Source organism: Varanus komodoensis, unplaced genomic scaffold (assembly GCF_004798865.1).
Source record: "Varanus komodoensis strain SLA01 unplaced genomic scaffold, ASM479886v1 scaffold39, whole genome shotgun sequence".
NCBI lineage: Eukaryota > Metazoa > Chordata > Lepidosauria > Squamata > Varanidae > Varanus > Varanus komodoensis.
This window is the reverse complement of record NW_025335922.1, coordinates 5,642,138-5,661,229: the sequence shown is the minus strand read 5'-3', so window position 1 is coordinate 5,661,229 and position 19,092 is coordinate 5,642,138. Positions and strand designations below refer to the sequence as shown.

Below are 19,092 nucleotides of genomic sequence, written 5' to 3'. Positions count from 1 at the left end.
TGGGCACCCCAGCTCCAAGAACCTGTGATACCCAAGGTGGGACTCCGAAGGCCAAGCCTTTGACTCACCCACATGCAACTAGCATGGAAAGAAACATGCTGGCTACCTGCCCACCCAAGGTTGCAACTGCGCTTTGGAAGGTGGAACAGGAGCATTTTATTTATGTATTTCATTTCTTTACTGTCCCATGGCCAAAGCCCTCTGGGTGGTTTACACCAATCCATTAAAACAGAACAATACTGTAGGTGGGAAGGGGAGAAGGCTGGGAACAGAAACCTGTGCTGAATCCAGCCAGGGGCCCAGCTTCCTCTTCTCCCCTGAGAACAGCCCTCTAGAGAAATTGCAGGGTGCACGATGCCACACGGTCAAAGATTACCCTGACACTGGATGTGCTCAAGTCAGCAGTTCGAGACTTACAAGCATCTGCCATGTGAGAGATGGAGTTGCCCTCTTATTCTGGCATAGTGTTGTTTAGAAGGCCAGGTACTAAAGATGAAACTCAAATACTTTGGCCACCTAATGAGAAGGAAGGACTCCCTGGAGAAGACCCTGATGCTGGGAACGATTGATGGCAAAAGGAGAAAGGGACGGCCGAGGTTGAGGTGGCTGGGGTGGTCGGTGTGGGCTTGGGTAGACTCCAAGGGATGGTGGAGGCCAGGAGAGCCTGGAGGAATGTTGTCCATTGGGTCGTGATGGATCAGGCACGACTTTGCTACTAAACAAAAACTAACAAACAAAACCATGGGCACTCTACAGGAATTATTTCTGAGAGCAGCCCATGGGATGTGTTTCATTCACAGAGCCTTTGCCAGCTTAGTGTCTCCTGTGCCTTCCCCGTTGCAGCTGCTGCCATGCTTTTCCCTGTCCCTCTGCTGACTTCTTTGGATGTTTTCTTTCGCCGCTTTGGGTGGACACATCCAAGTTCAGACTGTAGCACTGGAGACTGTTGGAAACTGTTGTTCAGACAATGAGATGGCCCCATAGTTGCATGCAAAGCAAGGTTTTAGATGGCCCCGCTATCAGACGTATTGCTAGTCCTTGACCTATAGTGGCCAAGCCTTAATTCACATGGTCCCACATCTATTCCGTAGTACACTGTCTGTTACTGCTGACAGAAGGGTTTTTTCTTAGCTAAGTTGTTAGGTAGGGGTAATTTTCAAGCATCTGGAGGGGGGAAGGGTTGACTGTTCCCTCCCCACAAGCTACAGCACCCACCAAAACAAATATCCTCCAGAAAAAAATTGTTATAAAAACAACAAAAAATTGAGTTGATGTGGAGCAAATTAATGGAGGGCTTTGGCTATATAGGAATGTGATAAATAATAAACTTTAAAAATTATTTTATTTGACATTATCTGAATGAGAAATTAATGCTAACTTTGCCTCTTGTCAAATTTAAATAAATCTACATTCTTATTTCCAAATTTGCATTTGTGGATATAAATTGGCATATTTATATGAGGACTTCAGCTATGGTACAGTATACAAATAAAATAAATAAGTAAAGTAAGTATAAAGTATATTTGCATAAATATAAATATACAGATTTGATGAAGATTTGTGCCAAAGGGCACTGGGTCCAGAAGTTTTCCATGTCTAGCAACACACCAGTCCACAATTTAATCTTGTACAACTGGACCAGCACATCAGAATTTCGATCCTGGGGAGGCAAAGAGGCAGAGATCTTGCTGGTAGAGAGCCAACAAAGATGCCTCAGATCTCCCTGGCTTTTTTCTTTGCTTGGGATTTCTTTGTGAACCAGGTGGGACAGGAAACCTAACAAGGATATGGAAACATGTAGAGCTGGCATCTTCATGCTGATCAATGGAGTGAAACAGGACCTGGAAGGTGTTCCAAGCTGATGAAAGGGTTATAATGCCAGTCAGACAGCAACACTTTGCAACTGGAAGTAGAATAATGAGGCAGCTGAAAAGGAGGGGAGAGGAAGTAACAAGAAGCTTTCAGAAGAAAATAAACACTTAAAGGACACTCAACAAGAGCTACTGAAGGTAGCTTCCTGAAGGTAGAAATGCCACTTTTCTCCAGGTTAAAGCAAGAGGTGTGATTTAATGGTGTCTAACTGAAATCATAGCTAATGATCCATTTTGTACAACACATTGAGCTCACTGGGGGTTGTTTAACACTCCCCCCCCCAGCAATAAGCAACATTTGGAATATGTATCTCCCCACCCCACCCCCTTCCAGGGATCAAGTAAGTCTTGGGGAGCCACAACATGTCATGCAAAACACGCCGTAGGGAGGTGGGCTTTTGTTTTCTTTCCATTTGATTCCATTTGATTTCAGGGCCTAGTTACATATGATGTTTGTTTGTTTGTTTGTTTGTTTGTTAAAACATTTCTATGCCATTTCTAAACATTTCTAAACATTTCTATGTTAAATCTGTTGCCTGCAGTGTTATATGAGGTTTTGTTTTTAATAAGTGTTTATGTGTGTGTTGGTGAAGTGGAGGCATTTTGAATAGGATCTGCAGCATAAAGGAAATGCAGGTTTAATCCTGGACTGAATTTCTGACTAAAATTGCCCAGACTGTGCTGCAATTACTGACAGGTAAACAGCTTGCCTTGCTGCCAATGGGAGCTATAAATCTAATCTGTATGTCAACAAACTTAAATACCATAATGTGCCCTGTGTCCTACACCCAGTTAGTTCATATTCATAGGAAGTAGCACAAGAAAACAGAACAAACAAACAAAAAACCCAATCCAGACATTATTTCAAAAAGAAACATCCTAGTTTCCTGGTTTTGTCTCCCCCCCGCCCCCCGCCTGGTTTTAATTTTACATGCTTCCTGAAAAAGTGTGATTCATGTGACCGTTGTTTTACCTAAGTGGTGATGTGGTGAACCCATTGTGGGTTGACTTTTATAGCATAGTGACTGATCTTATGCAAGCTCTAAATGTGTGGAAATTGCAACTGGCTGCCGTTTGGAAAAGCTGCTGAATGTAGCTCAAATCCAGTGGTGGTGGTAATGAGTTGTCATCTCAAAATCTTGTGGAGTTGGGTAGCAAACAGTCACCATTGTTGTATATTCTAAAAAGTCATCTAATGATGATTTTGTCCCACAACATCTCATTAACATTTTCCTTCTGTATCATGCCCGCGGTTTCAGTCACTTAACATACTTTCATATTTATGCATCAGGCTGATTTAGAAGTCTGTGACTAATTTCAGCATTGCACACTTTATTGACTCTGAAGGTAACATTGATGTGATATGTACATAGCAAAGCAGAACACTTTTGTGCATTTATCTCATCTGCTCTGGCAATACTGGTCGGGCTGGAGCAGTAGCAGAGGGCCGTAGCTTTTGCAGATGCTTCAGCTTTCTGGGGAAGAGTCTGTAGTGTTTACAGAAATTTCTGCAAAACATCCCAATGTGCCATGTTCATCACAGCCACAGCAGTTTCTCCTCTTTAACAGCTAAATGGTGGGCATGTACAATGTGGTTCTCAACCATGTAGCTCCTTGAATTCAGCTGCTGCATATGTTATTTCAGTTTGTTTTTGGTAAGAATTTACCAGTATTCACTACTTGATTCAGATGTGTGACTGCAAGAGCCTCAGATTTAAGAGGAGGAGAAAGTGGCATAAATCTGTTTTTCCTTAACATCTGCTAATATTGAATGGGAGGTTTAAGGAGTAATCCTATAGTTCTTTACACATGAAAAGAACCTACAGTTTGACTGGGGTGTTCTGGGAATTGTAGTACTTTTCCTGTCCTAACATGCATAGGATTGCACCTTTTAAGTTGATATTATCAGTGCTTTTTTTGTAAAAAAAAAAAAAAAAAAAGGTGCCGGAACTTACGTCACACACATAAACATAATGGTTGCTGCTGGCAGTAAGCAGCGCGCGACCACACACACGAATCCCAAGCCGAGCAGCAAGCTGAGCAGCGCCCTCACTATCTCACTGTCAGCAGGACACAAAAGCAGCCCGCAGGCACTATGTTAATGATGTTTGCTGCTGACCTGCTACACCGACAGGCGATTCAAAATCACTTAGTAAAATCCATTGAAAAAAAAGGTGCTGGAACCGCCGTTCCGGTGCGTTCTATAACAAAAAAATCCCTGGATATTATTATTATTATTATTATTATTATTATTATTATTATTATTATTATTACTACTACTACTACTACTACTACTACTACTACTACTACTACTATAGCAAGGGAACATCAGCAGGGAGGTAAATCAAAAACTGCTGGCATCTTCCAAATAGCTGCCAGTGGAGCTGTGGATAAAGGGCATCTGAGGTCAATTACCTCCAGCAAGAGTGGCGGTCACAAATCGGGATGGAAAAGTCCTGCTTTTCCAAGATCAAGGTGAAGTGAACCCTCAGTATGAGCAAAATGCATGCTCTGAAAAGGGAACCTGTGGAGTGCAGAAATTCAATTCCAGCAGCTTTACGGAATGTACCATGGCATTTTATTTCAAGTTAAATTATGCAAGCAAAATGCATAGAATGTTATGAGAGCCTAAATTAAGGAGAGAAGAAATTTCACCAATTGCAGCATATCATGAACAACCCTAAGCAGCCTTCCCTAACCTGGCCCTCCAGCTGTGTTGGACTACATGTGCTATTATCCCCAGATAGCGAATGGGTCTCAGTTCCCCATTTAAGATCAAACCACCACAACATACTTGGCATTACAAGAGGGAACAAGATATGAATTTGCTTAGGAAATGTGTTGCTCACCCCCCAACTATTGAGGAAATGGGGAAGTCTGAGCAGGAGGGAAGGCAGACGTGCCCTCTGATAAAAAGTTCCATCCCTGCAAATCCTCCCTCAACTGAAACAGTAGGAATATAAGGGGATTTCTCTTTTCTATCTTGAGGGACATTTGTAAATGCTGAGAAAGGATCTTTTAGGGGGTGGGAAAGACCTTGTTGTTCATCTGCTGAACCCATGAAGAACTGGGTGATTGAATCATGAGTCTATTGCTAAGTAGGCCCTCAAAAAGGAAAGATTGTGCCTATGTAAAAGGAACATCTAGTGCAAACTCCAGACTTCCTTCCTATAAAAGGAAGGTTCCAATTGGAGTCAGCATCAACATTTCTCCTAAGAGGAAATTCAAAGTGAATTTGGCATTTGCCCCCGTCAATTCATCTGAGGAATTGTGAAATACTTTGATTTTTATTGTGTTTATTTTATAGTAGGTGAGATGATAATCCATCCCTAGCTGATACGGACCGCAAATCTGTGATGCCGTGCTTATACTGACCAAACCCAGTGGCAAATTAGTAATGTTTTGGAGTCACTGCTGAATTCAACAGCAGTGGCAAGAGTAGAACCCTTGAGTCTCTGGGTGGTCAAAATGGTCTCTGGACCCTCCCATAGGCCACATTACTGTGGCTTCCACTGAATTTGGTTTGAGCAAAAGCGTGTCATTTGACCATCCTTTTAAAGCTAAATTTGACCGTTTTCTCCTCTGTGGCATAAATTCAGGCGCAAACTGAATTCAGTGGCAGTGGTGTGGAAGGTGGGAACCAGGGATCACGTTGGCCACATTGGCCCAAGGACTGCACGTTGTCCATCCCTGACTTGAATCCTGGTAAGACCCTGTCATTTCTTGCTCTTGGCTTTGCAGTTGCTTCTTGTATCACGCATCTGATTTTCACCACTACCTCTGCTTTTCTGGATGTTAAGAAATGATTATTGGCAAAGCAGTGGATGGCCGGGATAGTCGTGGGCTTGGTGATTATGTCCTGTGAGAAACAGTTGAAATTGCTGGTTTTGTTCTACCTGGACAGGAGCACTTTGTGGAGACGTGTCATGATAGATGTCTTCAAGTACCTGAAGATGGAGCTGGCAAGCTCTCTGTTGCAGGACTGGAGCCAACTGGGGATAATTGCAGGGAAGTACTGTTGGGTTAGACATTAGGAGAAACTTCTAATGGAAAGAGCTATTTCACAGTGGAACAAACTGTGCTTCACTGGAGACAGTTAAGTGGGATCTGGGTGGCCATCCCTTGTAGATACTGTATTTGCATCCTGCTTCGAAGTCCCAGCGTAGAACACGAGGTTGAACTGGATGACTTTCAGAAGCCTTCTCCCTTCCCAGTCTACAATTGTATGAGTCTTGGAATATAGAACAGCAAATAAGGTCACGAAAAATGTCACATTTTCCATTTTTTTCATACAGAATGGTGAGAAATCTTGGAAGTATCCAGATACCTGAATGCAATTATCTCCTGGCAAAGAATATTTTTCTCATACTTTTCTCAGTATAGTGTCTGATTAGGGGCAATACAGCTAACAACTTTAAATTAAAAGCTACAGAGAATTCATTTACTTTTTGCACCTCTTTTTTCTGAATGAAGGCTTGCCTTCAGGGCAAGAATGAGAATCTCTGTTATTACTGGTATATTGACTTAGATGCTGGAAATGCTGCAAGCTTTTGGTTCCACTGCAGGCTCCAGAGATAACAGGACATATTTTCCTTATGAGCAGCAATAGTCAATAGTCAGTGTCAGCATCGTGCATAGCAAAGCTAGGACCCTTATTTGATCTGTGGTCATTCCAGACACTGCCATTTGCCTGAAATCATAGCTGTAGTCCTCTGGCTCTTCCTTTCTCATGGGAAACAGTAGCAATCGCAATAGCAATTGCAATAATATGGGCTTTTTCTCCATTCATACTTTGGAATGTCTACATTCAAGATACCTCTCCAGCCTAGGCCAAATCAATCATATTTCTCCTGTTTCTCTGCCTAAAGCAAATCTTTGAGACTGTGTCATCCCTGTGCTTTTCTATGATGTCTAAAATGGATCTTCATCATATTTAGGCACTCTGATTAAGTGTGCATTTTCCCCGAGGCCAGCCTTCTTCCTTCTCTTCCACTGGCCTAATAGAAGTTCTGATGAAGGGCTGTATTAGGTACCCTACCAGGGAGCTGCATAAAATCCTGGCAATCAACCAGTTAATTTACCTGCAGAACCCGAATTCCATTGGCAAGGGATAGCACAAATCTCTTCCTCTGAGTTTCAAAGTTAAGACAGCTAAGAACATGAAGCAATGCGTTCCTGGGGGTTCTCGAGAGACTGCCCAGTGTTAGGCATGCATACCAAAATTGTTTTTATCTCTCAGATTCCCAATAGACCTCATTTATCCATGTGTGGACAGTGCAAGCACTTACAGCCAAGGCAATAAAGCAGACTAACTGATTTAAGAACTGTATGTGATGGAGTTAGCTCTGAGTTTGGTGCATGGCTTTGCAGCAAGTCTTTCAGGGAGGATGGGGAGGAGAGGAGAGGGCAGGGGAGGGATCCAGCTGAGAGGGCTGAGGAGAAAATAGCCAGAGGAAGGGGCAGGAGAAAGGGAAGCTGTAACTGTCTCCTGTTACTGATACATCCGGAGTGCACCAACTTGGGAAAGGCTGCTCTTAGCAACAGAGCAGCCTCCTTATCTCGGTGGCTGCTAGATGACCCTTGTCGCCTGGTCCTTCCCAGAAAGACATGCCGCACAGAAGGCACCAGACATCCAGCATATTCCGTCTCATGCCGTGAGATTCAATGTGACTCTTAATCAGCCCATGCAGTCCCGCAGCCTATTGAACAGCAGCCTCCCCAGAGCGAGTGTCGTCCCGATGGTCTGGACTATGGTGCTGTAGTGCGATGCACATGGAGGCTTCAGGCTGACAGAGCATGCGGCATGGTCTCTTGCTGTCCTTCATGGAATAATAAGCATGGGGCAGGGCAATTGGGTTGGCAGCAGTGATGGCAAGGAAAGGTTTCATCCTTCTCTTCCTACCCATGATATATACAACTGTAACCCACATCTTGGCACTGGCAGGTAGCAATAGGACAGGCAGTCCACATTACAAGGGGTTTCCGTTCCTAAGAAGATGGAAATTCATCTTTAAGTCAGATTTGTATGTAAGTTGTCATATAGCTGGCCATCCACATTTGCAGGGGTTAGGGCTCAGGACCCTCATGAAACTGAAAAAACCACAAATATCTCTACCAACCCCCAAATCACCAGAGCCTCCTCTTTGCAGTAAGGAAATGCTGGAGGGATTTTATTCTCTGGAAGGGTGGAGCAGGAAGGCCTGCTTTGGAAGCTTCCCTCTTTCCCTTTCCCTTTCTCTTTATGGTGATTTGCTGGAGGTCTTCCCTCTCCCCCTCACATCCTCTCTATGGTGATGACGATTTTCTGTAGTAATTTTTAAAAACTGATAGGCTTTAGGGTAGTTTGTTCTTAAGTATTGTTATTTGTTCTTAAGTATGGGTTATTCATAACTTGGGGACTGCCTGTGAACCCCAAATATTCCATGGATGCCACAGTTCAGTTCCTGGTTCATGTTCCTAACCCTAGTACTCTACTGAAAAGTAACTAACCCTTACAGTTTTCACTGCAAAATCCTTAAGAAACAGTGACTTCTCACAACAAATGTGGCAACAGTTTGTGGTATGGTGCACAACCAAAGTTGCCAGTTAGAAGGCTCCATAGACCCCCAACCTCTCTGTGATTTCGGCGAATGGGGCGGCATAAAAATGTTTTAATAAATAAATAAAAAAATAAATAAATTTGGCTGACCCCAGAGTATGGTGTCCCATCCTGGCAGTGTTTTAGAGCGCTCACCCTCCATCCACACATTTTATTTCACTTGCCAAGGTCAGAACCAATGAAGAAAACCAAGTGATTAATCTGAGAGCGAGACAGACATGGGCTGCAAGAGCACACACTGTGTTCATTTTCAGAGTCTTTTGAAACTCAGACCCTCCTGCTGTGTCTCAGCAGTAAAGGTCAGCTTGCTTTCTGCACTTCCATAGAAAATTAGTTCTTGGGAGCACAGAAGGGTTCCTTTCCTATATACAATGAAGAGAGTTCTAACGTGTCAGAACAGCTACATGGGAAGTTCGGTTTAGTTCCAGGATATCAGCCAGGAGGGTTGAGCCAGAGACCCAGACTCAGTTTTGCAAAAGCTTCCACAGATGTCATTCCAGCACCAGGCAGGAAGGAAGGCAAAGGGAGCAGAGCCAAAGGTGAAGGCAGTGAGGCCCACAATAGATACTGTCACTTAACTGCTAGTAAGTAAGCATTAGGAGAGTCCTTTCAACATATTGGAGGGGGAAGAGGGAACTACACAAAATCCAGAAGACCACCAAAAGAAGGGTGGTTGAAGGAAAAGGGGCCTACCAGGAGAAGGGGCACAGCCACCTGAGAAACACAAGAGGGTCAGATGAGGCACCATGATATCAGTGTATCATTCTAAAATGTCCTAAGGGATATAGGAACCAGTAAAGTCCTTTTTACCTTCATCTGAATTCTTTAACCATAGTGATAGTGACAACTATTTCTGCAGATTGTGTGTGTCTTTTTGTAGGTATGTTTTTGAGAGTGGTGTGTGTGTGTGTGAGAGAGAGAGAGAGAGAGAGAGTGCACACGCATGGGAAGGCATGCACATCAGCAATAACTTTGCTCATGTGTGCTGATATCGCCACCCACTTTGGGTGGTAGCTCCATCTACTGTAGGCAGGCAGCCCCGATGTCTCAGTTCTGAGCTTTGAAATTAGTTCCTCACTCCTGTCTTAGAAGCTGTAAATTTCGGCATTTGAAAAGTTATATTCAATGAGAGAGTAGGCTCATTTTCTTACATTTCCTAAGCAGAATGGCAGAAGTGGTGTTGCAAAGTGGAAATTGCAGCCTAAAGCTGAAGGAATGATTTTGTAAATCGTTAGCATTGAAATTACAGTGATATTCTGCATGATCTCTGCAGCTGTAATGTTGTGTGTGGACATGGAAAACTCTGGTTCAGAGCTCCAGTTGACGGGAGGCCTTGAGCAAGTCACTAGTTCTCCAATAAAAGCCATTCTCAAGTTATTTCACCATTATCAAGTGGTTTTTACACTGCAAAGTGTTAGAGGACCACTGGTCAATAACACAACAAAGGGATTTGTAAGTGCAGAAGATCTAGAAGTAGGTACCATATTTCTGCCTAAGATGGAAGCGAGTGTGTCCAAATAGTCCTGAATCATCTACATTTGTGCTTTCTTTACACAGTTGGAACTATCCAGCACAGCCATTCTTCATCAGATTCGGAGGGATCAAGTGACAGATACATGCCGAGCCAATAGCATGTCCAGCAGAAAGCGCCGTGTGCTGACACCCAATGACCTCAAACATTTGGTGGTTGATGAGGATCATGAATTGATTTATTGCTATGTACCCAAAGTGGCCTGTACCAACTGGAAGAGAGTCATGATGGTCTTGACTGGGAGGGGCAAATACAGTGATCCAATGGAGATACCAGCCAACAAAGCCCACATCTCATCCAATTTGAAGACACTCAACCAGTACAGCATCCCAGAGATCAACCATCGCTTGAAAAACTACATGAAATTCCTGTTTGTCCGTGAGCCTTTTGAGAGACTGGTTTCAGCCTATAGAAACAAATTCACCCAGAAATACAACACCTCCTTTCACAAGAGATACGGTACCAAAATTGTGAAACGCCAAAGGAAAAATGCAACCCAAGAGGCCCTGCATAAAGGTGATGATGTGAAATTTGAGGAGTTTGTGGCTTATCTCATAGACCCGCACACCCAAAGAGAAGAACCCTTCAATGAACACTGGCAAACTGTCTACTCGCTGTGCCATCCTTGCCACATCCATTATGACCTCATAGGGAAATACGAGACACTTGAAGAGGATTCCAACTATGTTCTTCAGCTTGCAGGAGTAGGAAACTATCTCAAGTTCCCCACCTATGCAAAGTCTACAAGAACTACTGATGAAATGACCACAGAGTTCTTCCAGAACATCAGCGCAGAGCATCAAACACAGCTGTATGAAGTCTACAAACTTGATTTTTTAATGTTCAATTACTCAGTGCCAAGCTATCTGAAGTTGGAATGAGGAGTGGAGAGAAAGAAAGAGAAATATGAAACCTATTTTATTTAAGATTTTTATTTGTCACAATTGCTTATGAAGAATGGGGTTATTTTGTAAGTTAATTTTTTTTTTGAATGATGCTGCGAGCAGCACAGTTGGAAATGTATTATTTAAATTGTCAGTAAGAAAGGACAGCTCTGTTTGAAGGGTAAGAAAATGGTGGTGACTGTAGCTCTAGGGGTGACTAGTAAGTGCTACGCCATGTGGGGAAGAAAAGTGTTGTTTGTATCCTGATGAATTTCTTTTCTTTTGCATTCTTCTTCAATCCTAGCCTTCATGTTATTTATGCTTATTTAAGAACACAATAGATTCCTTGTTAGAAGCTGAAATATGACACTGTATGGACAAAGAAAAATGTTTCCTGTGCTCTCCTTGCTGGAGTTTGCCTCTGTTCCTAACGTCCCTTCATTAATGAATGTTTCACCAGAGATGGATACTGCATCTATCCAAAAATGCTGGATGGGGGCGAGATCAAAGAAACCAGGGTGAGGATGGCTAAACTGAGAAGTATTTTAAAGCCTCCTGATTCTTTGTATCCTAAGACACTCCTCTGTCAGTGATCACACCCCGGTGAAGTCCCAACATTTATCCACTGGGGTGCCATGCCACATATGGATCCTTTGGACTTCAGCTCTTAGAAGTCCCTGCCAGCAGGGCTCATGGTCAGGCATGCTGGGAGTTGAAATCTAAACATGTGGAGATCTACTTTCGGTCCATCCTTGACACAGATTTTTGGCTTAGTGAATGTATTAGCATGTCACACTCGGCTACATCCTGCATTCTAGGCCAGGGGGAGAAGAAGGAGTAGCTTTACTCCTCTCTCAAAGCAGCCAGCCCAGCCCATGTCAGAGACTCCAGAGTGCAGCAGCCAACTCCCAAAACCCACTGGAGGAGGCATGGGCCACTTGTGGCCTGCCAGATGTTTTGGCCTACACTCCCATCAGTCCAATAGTGACGGATGGTGGGAGTTGAAGAAACCTCATTGCTGGAGTTCACCCAATAAAACAGGCACACTTGAGGCCTCTTGGCTTTAACTGATGGCAGTACCAGGTTGTTTAGAAGTGGCACCCTTAGGAACCTGAGATCTTGGGGACAAGAGAACCCTCACTGTTCTTAGAGTTGGTGTTTATTCTTTAGTGGGTACACTTGTACCCACAAGAGGCCTTGCGTCACCTTTCCCGTTTCCTGACATTTTCACACTGCCTTGCACCAGTGCTGTCTCTTGGCCCCTGATGTTTCTGAGCAACAGAATCACATTGTAACAATACCATGTTCTTCAGAACTTTGTGGCCTTCGGAGATGGCACCATCAAAGGTCTAGTGAGGAGAGGTAAAGCACAGCGAACCTTATGCTCTACCCTTCATGCCACAATCTATCCCTGGAATTTGCTCCATAAGAAGGACCAGTCTGTAGATGGCAGAGAGGGTGCTATTAAATGACAGAAGGCCCCTCACTTAGGTGAGTGTTCTCAAACAGTTACACAAGCCCAAATAGTGTGCTGTCGAACCATTTTCTCCCGGTACTATGGTAACGTTGATAACAATCACTTTTGAAGAGTACAATATGATTGTACCATTATCCTTTCAGCTTTGGAAAGGAGACCTGCATTGATTTTTTAAATATGCATGCATAATATTTAAAGTCTGTGACTGAAAGAAATGTGAATATATTTTGTAGAGAGAAACATCTTCAAAACTCTACTTCGCTGGACATGCGGTTCATAGAATTTTTGTCTGTGCTTGGCATTCCCATGTTTGGCATCAAGCTGGATGGATTTGTTGCCATTATAAATGGTACTATTAGGGCTATTATATAGGCTGCAGGATTAGTTGATTAGTTGGACAGAGTGGTCAAAAGATTTTTAATTGCTTAATTAAAAAGGAGTCCCCAGTGAATCAGGCAGCAGATTTTTAGAACATTTTTCACTGATGGGGCCGAGGAAAGCTGTAAATGGAAAACACCAACTTAGGAAGGAGTATTCCTTCATTTACATATATAAGGCTTCTGAGAGGGTGCCTGCATGAGAAGTCCATATATCCCCTAAAATAGTGGTGCAGCTGGTTAATTTTACAAATTGGGCTTAATGGGCACTATCCAATGGGGCATTTATATCCCCAACAATTACTTTGCACCTGGTCAATTCTGTTGTACAAGCAACCATCCACACTTGCCCAGTAGTGATTTAGTGCTTCTGGGCAACCTGAAATAAGCAGAAATGCTAGTTGCTGGAGTAGGGCAGGCCAGGAGAGCTCACAAAAGGAAGCGGAGCAGCCTGTCCCAATCCAGAAATGAGTGTTCTGCTTTTTTCCGGGCTTCTTCTGGGAAGTGCTAAACCTCTGTTATGTAAGCAGTGGGTCCTTCTTGTGCCATGGACTCTGTGGGACACGTTTCTTGCAAAAGGGAATCGGGGTGGAAGTGCTGGGCAGGATTCTTACAAGGGTCCTGCTGCATTTGTTAGCCATGCTGCTCATCTTGGTGATTGGGCCCTAGACTTCTGCCCCAAAGTCTTGTCTAGAAAGCACCACTGCCTAAAAGCATTGGAAGGACGTGGGGGTTTTCTCTGAACCTTGGTTTAGTCATATGATGACTAAAACATGTACAGCAAGCAGATTTAATCAGTTGATCAATTAAAATTATATGTTTAATCACCTAAGATGTACTCAATTTGGCCACAACCCAAACAGGAGTAGTAATATAGCATGTTCAGTGACTAATGAACTGAACATGCTATGTTTTCACCTGAGAGCCCAATTGGAAACATGACAAAGTTAGTCTCTGCTTATGTAATTCAGCTGTACTAAAGGTTAGAGCAGGACATACTTCCCAAACCTAGTGACTTCCCAATTGGTTGGAGTGCAGTTCCCCTCATTCCCAACCAACAGGGCGAGTGGCACTGACAGGCTTAGTCCTTGGTGTCGAAGCCCAGAGCCCCACAAGCCAGTGGGGTCCAAGTGAACACCTAAAGAGTAGCAAGTGATGTTGGCAGCAGGGCAGCTGAAGGAAACTTCATTTTATCCTTGGAACCATGACGGTGCTATGATACAAGTGCATTTAAAATCCAAGCCTGCCCATGCTCAGAATATTTTTTATCAGAGTTGGAGAACAATTATGCTGTTCTTTTTAACGTGTATCAGGAATGTGAAGGAGCAGCTGTAGAGCGTGGGATGGCTATGATGAGGTGAAGAAAAGGAATATGAGCTGTGTGCTTCACAGCCGAAGCAATCCTCATGGCAATGTAAAGGTCGTCAAGCCCAGAGACTGACGTTATCTGGCTGAACCAAAGAGCATGGCCATGGACATGAAGGGCTGGGAAGGACGTGCAGTGCAGTCCAACACATCTGGAGAGGAATCTTGTTATCTGGGGTGGGCTGCACCCCAGCAGGGCCTTCCGACATGACCCCATCCCCGGGACTTTCTCCATTTCACCTCTGCAACCTGCTTGCTCACCTGCCTCTTGCTCTTTGACCCAGGGAGTGGTTGTGGTAAGAGGAGATGCTGCTGGGCGCTTCTCACAGGCTGTCTGCTTGTCCAGCCAGCCAGCAGCAGTGAAGAGACAGAGGAGCAGCAGCGATAGCAGCCAGTGATCCTGGCAGCAAGAAGGCAGATGCCCTGAGCCGGAGGGCCCATGGCAGGCCTCTTGCCCAAAGGCCTCCCCAATCCTGGAACCAGTGTTGCTGGAGCGCACCAGATTGGTGAAGCCTTGACTTGAGCACCAGATTGGATGAAGGCTTGACCTGTTTCCAGGCAAACAAAATCATGCCTGATCTGGCTCCAGGGATACACACGGCAAGAAACTCTCTTCAAGGTTCAGGCTTTGGTAGCAGGATTGGCCTGTGCAGCAGCAGTTGCCCTTGCACTTTGGCTTTTGGGAGGCAGAGACTCCTTTCTCTCTGGCCAAATGTCTATCACAGCAGTCCAGGTCAGAAGCCAGCACAAGCGGCTTCGTTCAGAGAATAGTGCGGCTCTGGCAGAATCCTCCAACCTCCTCCTCCATATGCCAAGGCAGAAGATGTCCCAGAAGCATGCAGCAGGAGTGCAGAGGCCTCTGAAGGGTTGTCCTCTTGGGTCAATAACAGTGCTTTGTCTTGGCATCATCTGGCCAAGGGGGAGCCCATCAGCACTCACGAGGTGTGTACAGTGGCAGCCTGACAGGAGAAATTCACCAATCCTACTCAGTGGGAAAGCAGGGGAATTCACCCTGGGTGAGCCCTCCCTGGCCTGGTGCCCTCCACATATTTTGTCATTTCGCCAGTGGCTCTTCAGTGCCCATTCCAGGTTCTGGGTGGCCGGTGGGCATGAGGCTCTCATGACCATTGTTGTCCCTGTGCGTTGGTTTGCTTCTCCTTCCGGGACCCATAGTCTCCACCTTCACTGCTCACTTGCTCAGAGAGGGTCACACAGCAAGGAACGAGGAGCAGCAGAACTCAGGTGGCCATGGCAATACACAACTGTGCTGTGTTCTCATGGTACACACACACTCTCTCTTTGTGGAACTGGGTTGGCGTGGTTCTAAAAAATAATACGAAATGAGAAAAAAAAAACTTGCCGCTGAGTGAGGAAAGTCAGCCCGGCACACAGAAGGGAGCTTCTGTCCCAATCCAGAAACAAGCATTTTCACTCCTTTCTGAGACAATTTTTAGAAGTGCAAGTCCAGTTGCACAATCAGAGGGTGCTGCTCATGCAAGAGAACCAGTGGAGATGGAACATCTCTGTTGATACTGCTCCATGTGTCCTGTCTTACATAGAAGACAGTCCTCTAGTTGAAGGACTGCCTAATACAAATCCAGTTTAATTAAAAGGAAGAGTGACTGGGTTCTTAAAATCACCCATCACCACTGAGCACCCAGACAGCAGCCTAGGTAGACATACAGGTCACCTGGTCACGCTCTTCACATTACAGTGAAGTGTCTATTTAAATTAGAGTAATCAATCTACATTTGTATCTACACATATAAATTAACATCTGCAAATGTTGTGCAAATCTGTCGCTCCTCTTGTCTTCTTTCTTCAGTGATGGATTTCCTTTCTGGCAACGTGTACCTGCCCCCATTAAGCATCACTGGGAGCCTCCAGGGCCTGGCAGGGGATCCCCTTGATCTATCAGTCGATCAATCCATAATGTTGGCCCAAGTGCATTAATTATCCTATTAGGTGATGCTAAGCCTTCAGATATGCTTAAAGTAGTTCTCACTGGATCCTGAGACTCTCCTGAATCTTTTACTGAAGCAGCCACATTTTGAAAGACAATCACATAATTTGGAGTGGTTTGCATATTATATTGTATGGACAAGTTCCGCACCACTTCAAAAAAAATAAATAAAAAAGTGTGCTGAGCATGCCTTGTTAATACAGCTAGAAACTAGAATATCCCTTTGAGAAGCTTTGATTCCTGTTGCTGATGTCAATGTTCTCTGGAAATAAGCATCTCCTTGGAGTTTCCTCTTCAATACTTTAAAATCCCTGGTCACCTTTGAGGCTAAGGAGCACAGCTGCATAAGCTGATCTTGGATCACTGAGGCAACAAAGCGTAAGAAAATAAGTAGAGTCCTGCTGGATCAGACCAAAGATCTGTTTTGACCACAGTCGGACCACTACTGTAGTCAGCCGGATAGCCAGGGGAAGCCTAGAGGCGGGACGTGCACAGAATTGCGTGTTGCTGCATGTGTTCTTCAGCAACTCACATCCACAGTTCATGGTGCCTGTGACCCTGGAGGAAATGCACAGCCACCAGGACCAACAGCCATGGTTAGCCTTCCCCTCCATGACATTGTTTAATCCCCCTTCAAAAGCCCTTAGAGTTGTGGCCATCTCTACATATGTGGTACTGAATGCCATAATTTGACTCTGCACTGTGTGAAGAAATGCTCCCTTTTTTCATGCTGAAACATTTCCATAAAGTGTCATTCTGTTATTCCTGGGGAATTTTGCTTTCTGTTTCCTACCCAAAACTTTTGTGAATGTTTTTCTTTAAGGAAAAAAAAAACACGTTAATAATGTGCTTAAGTTAACTCGGATAGAAGAATGTGACCCCTCTAGGTAAGGCAATTTTTCTAGTAGCAGTTGTTCTGTGTACATTGTTTGTCTGAAATGACAAATTGTGATTGAATGAGTAGGGGATTGCCTGGGAATTGTTTTAAGCTGATAAGTGTGAATGATGTATTCATTAGAAGTCAGGGTGAAACATGTATTCTTCGTGAGTTCAATGAACAGCACTTCACACTTTTGAGTTATGGGAATTTGTAATTTTGGTGAGGTTATTATTATTTTACTTATGGGATGCACAGCTGGGCTAAGGCAACCAGAGGACTATTTATGATGCAATACAGCAGGGTTTTTTTAATCTACGCAGCTGTTTCAATGGAAGGAAGGAGAATATGCCATGGGAAGAATAAATTGAATTCTTTTCTTTACAATTCTCATCTGTCTTATTTACCATGACTGGAAAGAATAGAATCCTGTTCCTTAGCAAGAAGCAGCTGATCAAGGGCCCTTCACTTGTCAGTGCAGACTCTAGATGTCACTAGAGAGGGGAGAAAGGATGGTTCAAAGAAAAGTTGCTGGTTGTTGTTCTTTAAACAGAGCTCTATTATTTGGGTATTTGGGAGCTGCCGGCATCCCACCAGATCCAAAACACATTTGTTTATAACAGGCACTTAGAAGGTAGGGTATGGTAAAGTAGGGTAGGGTAGGCACTCTTTATGTTCGGGCCTATAATTCCCATGATCCCTCACAATTAGCTACATTAGCAAGGGCTGATGGAACTTGTAAGCCTAAGCATTTGAGAGGCTCCAAGTTGCTCACTCCTGGGTAAAATGACCTGTGGGCTCTTGAACTGTCTTCACACGCACATGTGTGTGAGTGCGCACACGCATGCACACTTACATGTATGCCGAAGCATGCATGTGCACATGCACACACAGCACAGCCTGAAAACTCAGTGATTCTGCTCTGCTGTGGAGAATGAAATGGCCACATGACTGGATCCAGTTGCTCAGAGAATTCCCATTGTCAAGAAATTAGATGCCTCTTCGTTGTTTAGCTCCTCCCCATTGCTTAATTCACACAGCTGCCCATCAGTATGGTTGTTTCAGCATGTCCAATCAGTAAGAAGGCCTTGCAAAAGCTCACTGATGCTTCATTCAAAAATGGTCCCAAAACCTTAAGAGATGTTCCACCATGCCATCATTTAGGGGGGGCAGGAATAGAGAATCAGGGATTGACAATGCAATTCTAATAACGCCTACTCAGAAGCAAGCCCCCACTGAAGCCAGTAGAACGTAACTCTTAATGAAGCATGCTGCAGATGAAAGTGCAAAATGAATGAACAAAACTGAACTGGGGGAAGCCAGTTCACAAAATAATTTCTCCTCAAATTACTAGGTCCATTTCATAAAGTTTTGGCCAAATGACTATTTCTCAAGTCGCATTAGAGAGTGGGTCCACCTTGTGCTCACTTCTCTGCTTCCAATCCCTATCAGACTCTCCTCCCCAGTTTCTCTTTGGCCAATTCCAATAGCACTGCTAGATGACCATTTTGGTCATATCATGTGCTCTTGGTGGATATAAAGGGTGGATTGAATACTACAAAAATGGCAGCACAGAATCCACACAAACCTGGTATAGCAGGAAAGTAGCACCAGATGGGTGCCCAATCTCCATTTTTGTTGTTATTTTTTTATAACTGGAGCTCAGAGGTGATGTTGTTTATTCTCTTTCATGAAATTCTTATCTGGAAGTAGTAACAGCATGCCAAAGTGGTTGTAGCATATAACAAAATTTTAATATAAAGATCACCCTTAAATCATCAAGAAAACTTAATGAACACTATTTACATAGCACTTAAATTCATATGGATGGGAAATAAAATAATGAAATTAAACAGATGACGTTGATGATGTTGTCCAGCAAGGGCTGTACCATTTCAGACTGCAAATGAGGGATTGATGTTTGAATTATACCCCTCCCCCCAAAAAAAAATCTGCATGTGAACAGTAGTGGAGAAAGCAAGCTAAGATTTAGTAAGTACAGCCTGGGATTAAATCTTGCTGAAGATAAACATAGTAAACTGCCTTATGCCAGGTCAATTTATTTGTCCATCTAGCTAGTAGTGCTGACTCTGACTGGCAGCAAATCTTTAGTGGCCCAAGAGGAGGTCTTTCCGTCACCTGCTACCTC

The 19,092-nt window shown here is 43.9% G+C and overlaps 1 protein-coding gene across 2 annotated transcripts in view; it reads left to right on the top strand.

Annotated features, from left to right (window-relative positions):
* The window catches only part of CHST11 (carbohydrate sulfotransferase 11), a 221,706-nt gene extending 210,434 nt beyond the window's left edge, over positions 1–11,272 (top strand). For both annotated transcript variants that reach the window (XM_044441257.1, XM_044441255.1), the window contains exon 3: positions 10,027–11,272. In XM_044441257.1, the coding sequence (XP_044297192.1) occupies positions 10,027–10,881 (855 nt within the window). In that variant the 3' untranslated portion in view covers positions 10,882–11,272. The remainder of the gene's footprint in view (positions 1–10,026) is intronic.
* Positions 11,273–19,092: the final 7,820 nt, after the last annotated feature.